Raw genomic sequence first — 16,378 nt, forward strand, 5'->3', positions numbered from 1 at the left:
TATAGCAGAGCAGCTTAGGCTGAACTAGGAGACATGCAAAGCTCCTACTATACCACCGGTGTCATATGCACAATATCATAAGAAAACACAATACACAGATATACTAAAAATAAAGGTACTTTATTTTTACGACAATATGCCAAAAGTATCTCAGTGAGTACCCTCAGTATGAGGATGCCAAATATACACAAGATATATGTACACAATACCAAAAATATGCAGTAATAGCAAAAGGAAGTAATGCAAGCAGTGTATAGTTACAATAGATTGCAATAGGAGCACATAGGTATAGGGGCAACACAAACCATATACTCCAAAAGTTGAATGCGAATAACGTATGGACCCCAAACCTATGTGAGCTCGTAGAGGGTCGCTGGGACTGAACAAAACAGTGAGGGTTAGAAAAATAGCCCACCCCAAGACCCTGAAACGTAGGTGTAAAGTGCACCTATATTCCCCAGAGAGCACAGAAGTCGTGATAGGGGAATTCTGCAAGGAAGACCAACACCAGCAATGCAACCAAAGTGGATCTCTGGACGAGAGTACCTGTGGAACAAGGGGACCAAGTCCAAGAGTCGCGACAAGGTCGAGAGTGGGCAGATGCCCACGAAATGCCAGCTGAGGGTGCAAAGAAGCTGCTACCGGATGGTAGAAGCTGTGGATTCTGCAAGAACGAAGAGGACTAGGAACTTCCCCCTTGGAGGATGAATGTCCAACGTTGTGAAGAAGCTTGCAGAGGCATTCCCATGCAGAAGGACCGCAAACAAGCCTTGCTAGCTGCAAGGGTCGCGGTTAGGGTTTTTGGATGCTGCTGTGGCCCAGGAGGGACCAGGATGTTGCCACTTGGATGAGGAGACAGAGGGGGCGCCCAGCAAGTCAGGGAGCCGTCACAGAAGCAGGCAGGCCCCGCAGAAGTGCCGGAACAGGCACTACGAAGAGGAGTGAACCGGAGCTCACCCGAAGACACAAAAGGGAGTCCCACTACGCCGGAGGACAACCCAGGAGGTTGTGCACTGCAGGTTAGAGTGTTGGGGACCCGGGCTTGGCTGTGCACGAAGGAAATCCTGGAAGAGTGCACAGGAGCTGGAGCAGCTGCAAATCACGCGGTACCCAGCAATGCAGTCTAGCGTGGGGAGGCAAGGACTTACCTCCACCAAACTTGGACTGAAGAGTCACTGGACTGTGGGAGTCACTTTTACAGAGTTGCTGAGTTCCAGTGACCACGCTCGTCGTGCTGAGAGGGGAACCAGAGGACCGGTGATGCAGTCTTTTGTTGCCTGCGGTTGCAGGGGGAAGATTCCGTCGACCCACGGGAGATTTCTTCAGAGCTCCTGGTGCAGAAAGGAGGCAGGCTACCCCCAGAGCATGCACCACCAGGAAACAGTCGAGAAGGCGGAAGGATCAACGATACAAGGTTGCAGTAGTCGTCTTTGCTACTTTGTAGCAGTTTTGCAGACGTCCTGAGCAGTCAGCAGTCGATCCTTTGGCAGAAGGTGAAGAGAGAGATGCAGAGGAACTCTGATGAGCTCTTGCATTTGTTATCTCAAGAATTCCCCAAAGCAGAGACCCTAAATAGCCAGAAAAGGAGGTTTGGCTACTTAGGAAGGAGGATAGGCTAGCAACACAGGTAAGAGCCTATCAGGAGGAGTCTCTGACGTCACCTGCTGGCACTGGCCACTCAGAGCAGTCCAGTGTGCCAGCAGCACCTCTGTTTCCAAGATGGCAGAGGTCTGGAGCACACTGGAGGAGCTCTGGGCACCTCCCCTGGGAGGTGCAGGTCAGGGGAGTGGTCACTCCCCTTTCCTTTGTCCAGTTTCACGCCAGAGCAGGGCTGGGGGATCCCTGAACCGGTGTAGACTGGCTTATGCAGAGGTGCCCATCAAAGCATTTCCAGAGGCTGGGGGAGGCTACTCCTCCCCAGCCCTGACACCTTTTTCCAAAGGGAGAGGGTGTAACACCCTCTCTCTGAGGAAGTCCTTTGTTCTGCCTTCCTGGGCCAGGCCTGGCTGGACCCCAGGAGGGCAGAAACCTGTCTGAGGGGTTGGCAGCAGCAGCAGCTGCAGTGAAACCCCGGGAAAGGTAGTTTGGCAGTACCCGGGTCTGTGCTAGAGACTCGGGGGATCATGGAATTGTCTCCCCAATGCCAGAATGGCATTGGGGTGACAATTCCATGATCTTAGACATGTTACATGGCCATGTTTGGAGTTACCATTGTGACGCTGTACATAGGTAGTGACCTATGTACAGTGGACGCGTGTAATGGTGTCCCCGTACTCACAAAGTCCAGGGAATTTGCCCTGAACTATGTGGGGGCACCTTGGCTAGTGCCAGGGTGCCCACACACTAAGTAACTTTGCACCCAACCTTCACCAGGTGAAGGTTAGACATATAGGTGACTTATAAGTTACTTAAGTGCAGTGGTAAATGGCTGTGAAATAACGTGGACGTTATTTCACTCAGGCTGCAGTGGCAGGCCTGTGTAAGAATTGTCAGAGCTCCCTATGGGTGGCAAAAGGAATGCTGCAGCCCATAGGGATCTCCTGGAAACCCAATACCCTGGGTACCTCAGTACCATATACTAGGGAATTATAAGGGTGTTCCAGTATGCCAATGTGAATTGGTGAAATTGGTCACTAGCCTGTTAGTGACAATTTAGAAAGCAGAGAGAGCATAACCACTGAGGTTCTGGTCAGCAGAGCCTCAGTGAGACAGTTAGGCATCACACAGGGAACACATACAGGGCACACTTATGAGCACTGGGGCCCTGGCTGGTAGGGTCCCAGTGACACATACACTAAAACAACATATATACAGTGAAATATGGGGGTAACATGCCAGGCAAGATGGTACTTTCCTACAGTGGGTCAATCCTGCAATATTGTATTCACGGACCTCATGTCTCACAGTGCTTCCTTCTGAAGGGTGATTGTTCACAGTCTGCCCATTTTAAACTTTAAGCACTCCAACGCAGGACCTCCGAAATCGTTCCAGGAGAACAAAATTTGGCAGTGAGCTAGTATCAATACAAAGTCAATAAATTTAAATGTTATTACTTTTGTCTAGGTCCTAGAGAAAAGCCCCAACAAAAAATAGGACAGTGTTTTAAGAATGTGGTCCATGTCTGTCGCGATGTATTAAACAGCCATTTCCCAATAGTGAAAGAGGGTAGGGAAACCCCAGACCATATGAAAACAAGCATTTGCAATGCAATGGGTCTCGCGTTTGCTCGAGTTAGAGCTATTAGCGTTGTAAATTCCTAACTGGACTTTCCTTGCCCCATAAATTGAAAATGAAAAGTAAAACAGGTGACATAAGCAAGTCAATTGAAAGCGCCACGGCAGCCATGAGCATGAGCGTGAAGGAGAGACACAAAAGGAAAAATAAGTTCTCTTGCAGTCAAACGTATCGGCAAATGTGCAATCATCCATGTAACGGGGTTGGTGTCCAAGGCGGTAACAAAACTGCACCAAGGAGGGACAAACGTAAAGCATTTACCAATGACAACACAGGATTTTTGGAAGGCAAGCCCATGAACGAATGATAGTGATGGACATGTGGTGGGCATGGCTAAAAGCCCACAGATAGATTACAACGGCCAGAGCACTTGCGCGCTCGACCTAATAACAAAGTCCTGATCAGAGACCCTCTGCTACTCCTGAAGTTTTATCTCAGTAGGAGACAGTGAAAAAACAGGAGGATGCTGATGATGTAAGCTTCCTTATGGTGCCCAGCTGGGTGGGCAGGCTTTAATTTTCAGCATATCATGAGGTGGAATCCCCTCGTGCATTAACTGAGATGAGGATGAGTGACTTGGAGGTAATGAAAGCAGTTTCACATTTGACAAGGGCCAATTTGATTTCTCGCAACTTGCTACTTGGTAAGCAAACAAGCTGTCTGCCTTCCGGGGCCTACGGATCCATGTAGGATTGCCACCCTTCCCAGAACAAAAATACTGGCCATTTGTTTACGTTATGCTCTTCTGAAAGGGGCAAGAGCTTCTAAATCTAGTTTTGTGTCAGTGTTCTTTGCAGGCCTTGTTGGGCCTGACATTGTGGCAGCGCATGAAACTCTATGTACCTTACATGTTTAAAATGGCATGTCCTCTGCACTTCTTTCCTTGTTTGTTCTGCACCTTCTAACTTTTTTAAAGTGTTTTGTTAGTGGGAACGGTTTAGGAGTATTATCTACCAATTAAACAAACCATCGCCCTGCTAAGCAAATGAAAATGTGGGTGTGCAATAGCAGAAAGGTGAGAGTGGGTGTGGCGATGGAAGGTGTGAGAGTGGATGGCAGGGGAAAGTAATGCGAGACCTGTGGCGGGAAGAGGGCAAAACAGCTGTTTTGGAGATTCTAAGGTGGGTGGTTCCGGATCACTGGGAATTGGTCAAAGGGTAAGCGAGAGAGAAGTGTAGTTTGGGTTCAAAATAAGGAGTTTCGGTGGAAGGAAAGTTAAAGTTGGGGACATTTGGAGTTTGAGGAAGGTGAAGACGAGAGAGTTGGGCCAGAGATGGACATTTACAAAAGGCAAAATTACTGAGGAATACTGGAGGTGGGGAAAGGAGAGAGGTTGATTGGGACAGAGATGTGCTTAGGAAATAACACAGAGGGGAAGATGAAAGGAGTGATAAGTGGAGAAAGCTTGTATTATTCAGTATATTAAAAAGGTGTGAGAATGAGCTGAGGAGGATTGAAGAGAAACGGTAATAGAGAGATAATGAAGGTTAGATGTGAGGGAAAAGATACAAAAGAAAACGGGAGGTTGAAGAAGAGGAAACGAGTTGGAAAGCTGTGCAGATGGAGGAAAAAAAGTAAGTTGGTGAGGGTAGATAAGAATATTCAGCAGTGTAGGAATTGGGACAAGGGGAGATATATAAAAGATAGCAAAAGGGAAGAGGGTAAAACTAAGATTTATTTTATTGATTTCACCTTCGTCAGTACATTCTTCATTGTTTTACGCTAAAAGTTTCTTATTGGATGCAACGTTATCCCAACCCTGCAAATGAAGATACTGTCTGAGACAGACAATATATGTGGGAACATTTTCAATCGGATTGTAACGTGTGTTTATTATAGAGTATTCCATTTGTGTCTGGTTGTGATTTTCCAAAAACCTTTGTCAAATGTAAGCTGCCAAAGTTCAAATGCCTCGCTTAATGTGATTGCTCTAGGCCAAAGCCCATGTGATGTCACTTCAGGTGGGGTCAAAGGTTGTATAATCTCTTTTCCTGGGATGTCACTAAATCAAAGGTCTTGCAGAATCACTTCCTGTGATGTCATGTATGTGATCAAACGGCACATGATGTCACTTCCGCTACTCCTATCATTTTGATGAATTGACACCCATGGCCGTGACAATGTACATTAAAGTGCTACGATGTGAAGAGCAAGCTAAGCAGAGGGTATTTTCCAGGACAAAATGCCTCACATCAAGCATCAAGTAATTATTTTTGTGGAAGTAATTATATAGCAGAGAACATTTGGAGGGCAAATGCAGCACTGCCGGGACATCTAACTTGGCCTCCACACTGAGCTGTTCATGTAGAGAAACAATAAAACGGCTTCAGAAGTTTCTCAGGCTCTGGGTAGAAATCTGATATGGGACCTTTGTATGCGATGTACACTAATAATAATCAGTTATACAGAGCATGATACACACTGCATTGAATTCTTAACCACATCATTAGTGATTAGTACTATCCTTTAAAAAACACTTTATCAACTTTATAGTAATGAAAGTTGGAGCTAAAAAAACTCCTGCCTTTTAAATTCACACCTCTCAGAATAAATGGAGATTTATTTTTTAAAACGGAGACCTTACTAACTCGGCCATTTTACATGGCTCATAACTCACAACTCTGCCAGTAACACACAGACCTCTGCAACAAAGGCTTGTGAACCCACAAAGCTATCTTACAAACTACAACCCCTTGACCCTCACATAGCTCTATAGCAGCCACATTAACTCTCCGATGATACTAACCTGTGGCACTGACATGTGACCTCGCAAACAGCATTTTTGTCGAGGGCTTCACAGCCCTACAACAGATTTCTAATACACTTCATTTTCTCCCAAAATAATTAGAGGGAATAACTACGTCCGAAAATTAAAGGCCTTTCGATGTACATATATGTTCTGTGGCATGCAATTTTCCGCAAACATAATCTCTGGCTCGTTGCTGTACATACATTTCAAGCAAATACTCCACTTCAGAATACAGTTTATCCAATTACTTATCAAAGCTGCTTAAACTAGAGCATCGTGTGTGAAACAAATTACAGCTATCATATTTCACAATCCAACGCGTTCTCCAGTTTTAATATCAGGACTCTCCTTAAACTTTGCAGCCACCGGACTGGTGGTGAGTGTGAAGCCGCAGTCACAGCTGTCGCCAGGCTGCGCCCGTTCCTCCATCTGCACAGTGCTAGTCCCCTTCTCTGGCTCAACCCGCCCTCCCTCAGAAGTCCCCGACAAAGATCAAACTGCCTAATTCTGGAATTAAAAAGAAAGAAAAAATCATACACGACGGGGAGACTTTAGCAAGTTTGAAGCCAGACACGGGATGCAAAATGTTCAAATGGGTATTTGTTAGGTATGGAACTTTCCAATCATATAGTCCTGGCTTTATATAAATCATAGCGGAAAACGACTGCACAAAATGGTAAAGCTGTACGAGCAAGTTAGAAGACAAGCATTTGCAATGCAATAGGTTTATTGTCATCTTTTTACAACAGTGCCCTGGGATTGTGTCAGAATCTTTCGTCTCCCCAGTAGAGACGCAGGGAAGAGAAATATCCTAATTTCTCCTCGTTTTTTTCTTGTTCTACGTGTGCCTCATTCTGCAGCACACATAGAAAGAGGAAAAACCCTCCATGGATTTTTTTTGTGCAGGAAGATGTGCTTTCCTGCAAAGAAACAATCCCATCTGCGATGCAGGCATCCTTGCACCGTAGTGCAAAGGTGCTTGCATCGATGCTAGGCAGCCCATTGTGCACCAGCTCAGGGGAAGAGGACAGAAATGTGCCGAACCTTGTAGATACAGTGCATTTCTGCCCTTTCCTAGTGGTGCAGGGCAGCTCACCAAAGTCACTTGCTGCGCTGCTTTGAGCCACTGGGTTTGTAAATAAGCCCCTATGCCAGTAGGAGGCGGTAATAGGCACTTAAGGCTGTGCTTAGCCTTCATTGCCTAGTAAAGCCTCTCAATGTTTAACCTTGAAAGATTTGAGGCAAGGATCCCAACATTTTTTCCCCGTGAATTCCCAAGGATGAATCATATGTCATGCACTGTAATGTAACTTCTTGAAGTGTTACCCTGGAATTAAAGGGTGCATGGTGTCACTTCCACTACCCCCAGGCATTATAGCGAATTGCCACGAGTCTAATAATACAGTTTCCCATAAACTCAGACTTTTAGTATTTACTAATCCCAAAGCACTACATATACACTAAAGGCAGCATAAGCAATGTAAAAATGTAAACTGCTATATGAATAACTGAATCAAAACTTCTGAGGGAAGTCAGATCTGCACTAATATCCCATTAACGATATTACCAAAGGGGTCGGTTCTGTTCCCTATCCCCAATTTGCACCAGTCCTTTACAAACTTAATCTTTAAACAGGCATGATTTGTGTTATTTTCTTATTGTTTTGCAGTACCACCAAAGCTCACGGACATCTCCTTGTCAGAGAGACTTGTACACATGGAAAAGGCAAGCATATCTTTCCAGGTCACTGGATTTAGGCCACAAATCCTTGGAATACGTGCCTATTTGACATGTAAAGACTGTATACCTAAAAGAATTTTCCACTGGACCAGTACAGAAACTGGTGCTAATGGACATCTACAAACCCCAAATGGAAGAGATGAATTCGAACTTCTCATCCATGGCGAGGAAGAATCACCTTTTATTTTTAACCTCTCTGAGTTTGAGAAGCACAAAGACAACACTTTCAGTATCTCCTGTAACATTGCTGCTTTTCTGGATCTATACCAACATAATGGCGCCATGTTGAAAATTCAGGTTTTTCATAAAGGTCACACAAGCCCTGCCGCTGAAAAAGAAGTTGAACTGCACGTTGTTGGAGGTAAGATCATTCTGATGTAAACCATTTGTTGCTATACTGGAAAGATATCAGTCATTTCATTTGGCTGAAAAATAGTCTGAAATAAAGTTATCTAGTGCAGCAGGGTAATGTCATCTGAATTGTTTAATGACATGTCCCACCACGAAGATCTGTAACTTCCACATTACTTTATCAAATCAAGGACGAGGAGCAGCCGTGAGTTTTTTGTACAGTCACAAAACAAGATATATATTGCACAAACTGCTATGAGCACTCTTCTTTTGGTGCACTCACTAATAAAGTAGAAATATACATATATAACTAATAATGCGAGTGTCCAAATCAAAATGTAGAATGTTCAACATCTTCTTTATTATGCTTGTACAGTAGACGTTTAGATCCAAGTGTTAGAGCAAAGCAACACAGCCAACAAGTTTTGTTCACCACTGTGAACTCCTTCGGGGTGTTCTTATTTTTTACAACCAGTATACCATGCTATGCGTCTTGTGAAGCTGTAGTTCGCCATATGGAAATATACCATGTAAGTGCAGGGTCCCATTAGATTACACACCCTGGACCTTTTATATGCCAGGCCAGGCCACCCCCGTACTTGGCACATTAGCTTGTGTAGACAAACCGCAACTCGCACTCGTTTTTGCACTCCCGCAGTGAGACGAGCTGAAAGTGATAATTTCCACGCTGTGTGAGCATGGTGTCTTCTAGGCCCCTCTTCCTCACTGGCATTGAGAGCTAAGTACTATAGCAGTGGAAGCCAGAACCCCGATGGAGCAGTCACTCAAGGAAGACCAGCAGCACATACTCTAACACACAATTGCTTCCAGACTCTTAGCATACGGCTTTAAGGCAGCCTTGCTCGGTACAGTCTGGATGGATGTCATCAAAATGAAATACAAATGTCTATTCATCCCTGCCCCTCGTGGCCTGCTTCCTGACCATCTTATGATCTAGCTATTTCTGAAAGGAGCATCCACATTGGCTAATAGATGGTTTGGGTTATTATGATGTCCCTCCTCATCAGCAATAAACAACTGGTAATGTATTTTCTTTTTTTATGTAAGTAAGTGCGGACGTCAGAGGCTGCTTATTATAGGATGAAACTTTACAAGAGTTTAAAGGGAGATTACTGACTCACATGTATAATAAAGCTATTTGCTCCAAGCCATTATAATATTATTTTATTTATATTGGTGTCATAAAAATATATTTTGAGCATCCTTCCTATAGCACTGTCTCTTCCATAAATCGCAATGTGTGGTTTCAGTGGGAGGAACTTTGAACAATTTTTATGTAAGATTTTTAAATAAATAATAATAAAAATGCAGACAGTTGAAAGCCAGATTCCATAGCGTTGTCACATTTTAGGTCTACCTTGTTGTCATACCAGATATTTGTAAGTAATCCTTTCTCACATTTTATTTGTATTTGCACTATTTTGTTCTGTTATTTTGCTTGGTAAAATATTTTTTTGACTTTAAACTTATGTTCTGTTCACTTCTTAGATTTTCACGCTTTTTGTAGCCTGAGTTGGGTGTATTTTCTTCTTCTATCTTAATTTTTGTCTGTTATGAGTGCAGTCTTCTACCTTTATGTGCCTTGCTGGCTCAAAGAAATGCATGCATCTTGTTCTAAATGTATTCAAATGATCAAAGAGGAAGTGAACTTGCAAAGCAGGCTAGTCCTGATTTTCCTGTTATCTTTACTTATAAAAACGAGAAGGAGGTAAGGAGGACCATTTTGAAACCTTGTCTAAGTATTCTGCTAGTATTTCATCCAACACTAAAGTACTATTTTAGTACTGTTATTTTGAGGATGATCTGGCCATGAAGTAAAACTTAATTGTTCCTAAAGATGATCAGAGTCAGCCCCTGAGGCAGGACAGGAGAAGGGGTTGACGGGCAGCAAGAGGGGGGTGCACAGCCCAAGGAAAGACTAAAGCGGTGTGCAGAATACCCAGAGGCTGTGGTGAGCTGGGGGTGCTTGTGCCTGCGGGGGTGCTGATTTTCGTCCACTCTGTGTCTAGCATGATCTGCCACTTGGGTCAGCCTGCAAGAGACTAAGTGGTTAGCTCGTGGGGACTTTGACCAGGGTGTTGGGGGAGGTGATCTTCCAGGAGGAGTTGTCGCGTGGGCTCTCATTATCCTAAATGAGACTACTGGATTTCTAGGCAGCAGTATCGATCACGGTGTGGGGGACTGAGTCTGACCCACGTGGAAGGAACTCTGTCACCCTAAATCCGTTTTTTGCTCCGGCTAACTAGCAGTGCCTCATTTCTCCCGAAGGGAAGAGATGATTGGGCAGCCGAGCGCATGACATCTTAGGAACTTCTCAGGGAAGTCGTGGTCACTCAGATCCAAACCAACTCTCTCATTTACAGTATGATCTCATATACAAATAACAAAGGCAATATAAGTTTTATATAATGTTTTAATAAAACAACTGCATTTTAAATAATAAGGCGTGAGCCGCAATAACCAGAACCATACAACACAGTAGGATTGAAATAGTCACCAGGAGAGTTAAACATAAGAACAACGCTATCATGGTGTCTAATAGTTCCTACTCTCCCTCTGCTAGTTCTATTTCGAGCACAGCATGTTAAGCTTCTAACTTGCCTTTCTGAATCACTGGGGAGACATCAGCCCTCATACCTGAGCAAAGGCCTGTGATCTTGGTTCAGCATCTGATACGAGGCAGTCAGCGTCTAGTTGTGGTTCCCTGGTCGGAATCTCCCTCTTGCATGTATTGGGACAAGGAAGTGTTTTTATAACTAACATGTCAGCGTGATCACAAAATGTCCCTACGCAGGAATGCCAAAGACTAAACTCCTACCATGTCTATCGGCAATGTACCAGACTGTATCCTTGACTGAAGCACAGAGTGAACAAGAATGTGTTATGGAGAACTCCAGTGCTGAAGTAGGCTAAACAGTGTGATATGAATATAAAACAAGACCGTAGAACTGGCTATTTGAAAAATAAAAGTACGAAGCCGAATAAAAAGCATTTAGAGCAAAGTGCACAGAGGCTCTAAGCTGCGAGCAAATGAATAAAATACAGGGAGTGCAGAATTATTAGGCAAGTTGTATTTTTGAGGATTAATTTTATTATTGAACAACAACCATGTTCTCAATGAACCCAAAAAACTCATTAATATCAAAGCTGAATATTTTTGGAAGTAGTTTTTAGTTTGTTTTTAGTTTTAGCTATGTTAGGGGGATATCTGTGTGTGCAGGTGACTATTACTGTGCATAATTATTAGGCAACTTAACAAAAAAAAATATATACCCATTTCAATTATTTATTATTACCAGTGAAACCAATATAACATCTCAACATTCACAAATATACATTTCTGACATTCAAAAACAAAACAAAAACAAATCCGTGACCAATATAGCCACCTTTCTTTGCAAGGACACTCAAAAGCCTGCCATCCATGGATTCTGTCAGTGTTTTGATCTGTTCACCATCAACATTGCGTGCAGCAGCAACCACAGCCTCCCAGACACTGTTCAGAGAGGTGTACTGTTTTCCCTCCTTGTAAATCTCACATTTGATGATGGACCACAGGTTCTCAATGGGGTTCAGATCAGGTGAACAAGGAGGCCATGTCATTAGATTTCCTTCTTTTATACCCTTTCTTGCCAGCCACGCTGTGGAGTACTTGGACGCGTGTGATGGAGCATTGTCCTGCATGAAAATCATGTTTTTCTTGAAGGATGCAGACTTCTTCCTGTACCACTGCTTGAAGAAGGTGTCTTCCAGGAACTGGCAGTAGGACTGGGAGTTGAGCTTGACTCCATCCTCAACCCGAAAAGGCCCCACAAGCTCATCTTTGATGATACCAGCCCAAACCAGTACTCCACCTCCACCTTGCTGGCGTCTGAGTCGGACTGGAGCTCTCTGCCCTTTACCAATCCAGCCACAGGCCCATCCATCTGGCCCATCAAGACTCACTCTCATTTCATCAGTCCATAAAACCTTAGAAAAATCAGTCTTGAGATATTTCTTGGCCCAGTCTTGACGTTTCAGCTTGTGTGTCTTGTTCAGTGGTGGTCGTCTTTCAGCCTTTCTTACCTTGGCCATGTCTCTGAGTATTGCACACCTTGTGCTTTTGGGCACTCCAGTGATGTTGCAGCTCTGAAATATGGCCAAACTGGTGGCAAGTGGCATCGTGGCAGCTGCACGCTTGACTTTTCTCAGTTCATGGGCAGTTATTTTGCGCCTTGGTTTTTCCACACGCTTCTTGCGACCCTGTTGACTATTTTGAATGAAACGCTTGATTGTTCGATGATCACGCTTCAGAAGCTTTGCAATTTTAAGAGTGCTGCATCCCTCTGCAAGATATCTCACTATTTTTGACTTTCTGAGCCTGTCAAGTCCTTCTTTTGACCCATTTTGCCAAAGGAAAGGAAGTTGCCTAATAATTATGCACACCTGATATAGGGTGTTGATGTCATTAAACCACACCCCTTCTCATTACAGAGATGCACATCACCTAATATGCTTAATTGGCTTTCGAGCCTATACAGCTTGGAGTCAGACAACATGCATAAAGAGGATGATGTGGTCAAAATACTCATTTGCCTAATAATTCTGCACTCCCTGTACATCCAGGGCAAAGTGCACAAAGGCCTAAAGCCTGAAGCTAATGCGCAAAGGATACGTAAAACTAACCACACTACAGAGTCAGGAGTAACCCTGTGTAAGGCGGCCCATATGGTGTGGAAGACGCCACAGTGGTGAAGACTTGGCAGGAAGAGATGTGGAAAGTCCGTGGTGAACAGTGAGAACTGTCCCGTTGACTGCCTTGCAATGTCTTGCCTTGCCAATGTGTGACCAAAGTCACAGAAAATGGGGCAGGCAGCTGACTCCCACCACCATGCCGAGAGGAGGCCCATTACCACACTCAGGCAGAGGAGTATCAAAGGATGGTGTCCGACACCGCAGCAAACCCAGAGACTATATGCAACACCAAATCAGCAGTGGTAAACAAAATCGATGTAGTGACCCTTGACCTGGAGCTCCTGAGGGCAGACCACAACAAGCGGGCAAAGCAAGTGGCCAAAAAGGAATCCTTAGTAGCTCAACTACAACCTGCAATATCAGACGCTGGCAGTAAGCTGCACGACATGCTGAGGGCAGACCACAACAAGCAGGCGAAGCGAGTGGCCGAAACGGAATCCTCAATAGCCCAGCTACATCCTGCAATATCAGACACTGACAAAAAGCTGCATGACATGCATAAAACTATAGACCAGCTCCTAGATCGTGTGGAGGATGCCAAAAGCATGTCTCACTGAAATTCCATCAGAGGACTCTGAATCTGAAATATGCACTGTTCTTCCCCGCAAAACTAGATATTGTTGATTAGGATGGATCTCACTTTTTCAGCAGGCACTGAGGCTCGGGACTGGTTAGAGACAAGGGGCCAACCAGTCCAGGAGTGGCATGAGGGGCATGGGCCGCAGGACTGGCAGATTCAGAATTTTAATGCTAGCTGCTGTGTGGTGACCCTCAAAGGATCAGGCAAATATGGAGAGAGCCAGGGTGCTTGGAGACATCCAGCAGAACCACTGCCTGAACACTGATAACTGATGGGCTGCTTTGGCATAAGATTCAGAGGAGACAACAGAGGAACCAGAAGACTCTAATGAAGACCTGGGAGGGGGGACCCCGGTCGTAACCCCGTGGTCATCACTCCAATAGTCATCACCCTTCTTCCCAGGTATCACCCGATGACGGCAGACACACTGGCCTGAAGGGCTGAAAGCCTATGATAGGTCCCTGCCACCATGGTGTGATGGATCCTGTCAAGAGTCTCGATGTCGTGCTATGTGGTAACTGATGTTTTTAATTGCACCGTGGGGCCACACTCCCCTACCATGGTACTAGATTATCTGTTGCTGAGTATAATGCTAATGGTTGCTAACAAGATGCAGAGGTTTATGTTGTTGGGCAACAGACTCCTCGAGTATAGTGTGGAAATATCTTTCCAGGCAAGACCCAAATATAATTCTCCTATCTGATAGATAACTGCTGCGGGTTCATGAACTGAGGCAGGTACAAACTATTGACTTATGCAAGGTTCTCTCAGAGCACCAGGGGATTTGGGAATCCTGGATCGTAAATTCCTCCCACTACAGTTCACCTGTTTCTGGGTGGACGACAAAGGATGTCATGCAGAGGTGAGGGGTTTGTTTAACAGGGAAGAGCTGGTGTTTGCATTGTGTTATTTTTCCTTGGGGCTGCAATCAGTAAAGTTGGGTGACTTGGAATCTGGATAGAAGGGCTTCCTCGTAGATGGAGACCTTAATCAGATGGCACAGGAGGATGGACATGGTAACAGCCACATGGGAGAAGCCTCCGACAGACCTTCCTCTGTCTCAGCTCCCAGAAGCGAATGGACTACTTCTGGCAGGAGGAACACCCAGGGGAATGCCAGCATGATGCGTTCCATGTCCATTCTGGACTACTTACTGGCACTGTGTCATCAGCATTGGTGTGCCACGTATACATTTTGTGCTACGGTGTATCTTCGACCACTGTCCCATAATAACATATACACAAACACCCAAAAACTGAAGGGGTAATGGAGGATCGATCTGTGGAAACTGACAAACTGGAACTCCAAGAAGTTTGTGACTGGGTCAAGAACAGTGAAACCAAAGAGAGAGAATTTGCATTGACCCAACTGGAGGAAGATTATGTGGCTTCCACCTCCCCTGGACTGGCATACAAGATTGAGGGGCTAAGGGCAGAACTAAGGGCATACGCCCAACAACAGGCAAGGGCTAAATTTCAGGCACAGCAGGGTCGACTGTACAAAATGGGTAACAAGGAGAAGAAGTGCCTGCCCTGGCTGTCGCGTAGAGAAGAGGGGCCTTGCTTGATCCCAGCAATTGTGACAATCTCCGGAGACACGGCCAAGACTCCAGCTCTGAGAGCACAGGCCTTTGATCTTATCTGGAAGAGCTTTACCGGGCTGAGGCTGGCAGGGAGGAGGGGCACTTGCAGACTTTGTGGCAGATGTCTCAACCCCTCAGCTGGGAAGCGAGCTGAGCTGAGGGCTGAAAACGGAGATTACAGATTCAGATACTTCTGAGGCCATATGCCAAATGAAAGGTGAGAGATCCCCGGCCCTAATGGCTTGTCCCTTGAATTTTCCAGGCGGAATGTGGCTCTCCCACGTGATCTGAAACAGACAATTGTCATGATTCCCAAGACAGGGAAGCCACCTGCGGTATGTGCCTCCTAAAGACCAATATCATTGCTGAATCAGGAGACTAAAGCTTTGGCAAATGTTTCTGTGAACCACTTTATGCAAGTGCTTGACTCCTTGTTAGAACCTGACCAGGATTCATGCCTTACTGGGTGATGAGACACAACCTGCGGCAACTGAGAGGGTGCCTAGTGCACAGAAACTGCATAGCGGGATGGTGAAAAAGCATTTAACTCTCTTGAATGGTCTTATATGATGGTGAATCTGCAGAAGAATGGATTTGGCCAAAAGTATATATCCTGTGTACAACTGCTCCATATTTATCTGATAGCCAGGGTGAAGGTCAATGGTGCATTCTCAGCAGAGTTTGAACTGGGCAGGGGCACCTGACAGGGATACCAGCTGTTTCCCTTTCTATTTGCAATGTATTTGAGCCACTGTATGTGGATACAGTGCAATGCTCTCCTTCAGGCACTGCGTTGGGAGCCGATGTGGTAGCAGATGATATCTTGCTCTACTTGGCAGACCCAATGCACTTCATGCCAAGAGTTTTGCAAGTTCTGGAGGTGTTTGTGTTCTGTTCTGGTCTCCACATTAACTGACACAATTCAGTGGCCTATCCACTGTTGCATGAAAAACTGAGACGGGAGTGGGGCTAACCCCAGAGATGGAAGCTGACCAGATTTACATATGTGGGCATTTTTGTGACCACAGAGAGCTCTTTGTTCTGTAAAACCTCCCAAAATTCTTAAATGTTACAGGGGAGATGTGAGTCGGTGGCTGAGGCTCCTGTTATTGCTAATGGGGAGAGCCTCTGTGTACAATATGACCTACCTATCAAAGTTTTTGTACGTACTGCAAAATACCCAGTTTGAAGTTCCAGATGGGTTTTTCAGAACAGTAGATGACGTGATTAGGACCTTGTTGTGGGAGGGGGGGTAGCACCAAGAATAGCCCTGGCCACTTTGACCGCAAATCCCCTGAGGATTGAATCGGCCTCTCCAATCTACTCCTATACGATTGTGCAGCGCATCTCCAAGTGATCAGTGACTGGGCCTTTTCCTCGCTACAGG

At 45.2% G+C, this 16,378-nt stretch overlaps 1 protein-coding gene across 3 annotated transcripts in view; it reads left to right on the plus strand.

The window, feature by feature from the left end:
• Positions 1–16,378, plus strand: part of LOC138284668 (uncharacterized) — a 353,800-nt gene that overhangs the window by 101,732 nt on the left and 235,690 nt on the right. For all 3 annotated transcript variants that reach the window (XM_069223733.1, XM_069223735.1, XM_069223736.1), the window contains exon 5: positions 7,653–8,084. In XM_069223733.1, the coding sequence (XP_069079834.1) occupies positions 7,653–8,084 (432 nt within the window). The remainder of the gene's footprint in view (positions 1–7,652; positions 8,085–16,378) is intronic.

Source organism: Pleurodeles waltl, chromosome 3_1 (assembly GCF_031143425.1).
Source record: "Pleurodeles waltl isolate 20211129_DDA chromosome 3_1, aPleWal1.hap1.20221129, whole genome shotgun sequence".
Lineage (NCBI taxonomy): Eukaryota > Metazoa > Chordata > Amphibia > Caudata > Salamandridae > Pleurodeles > Pleurodeles waltl.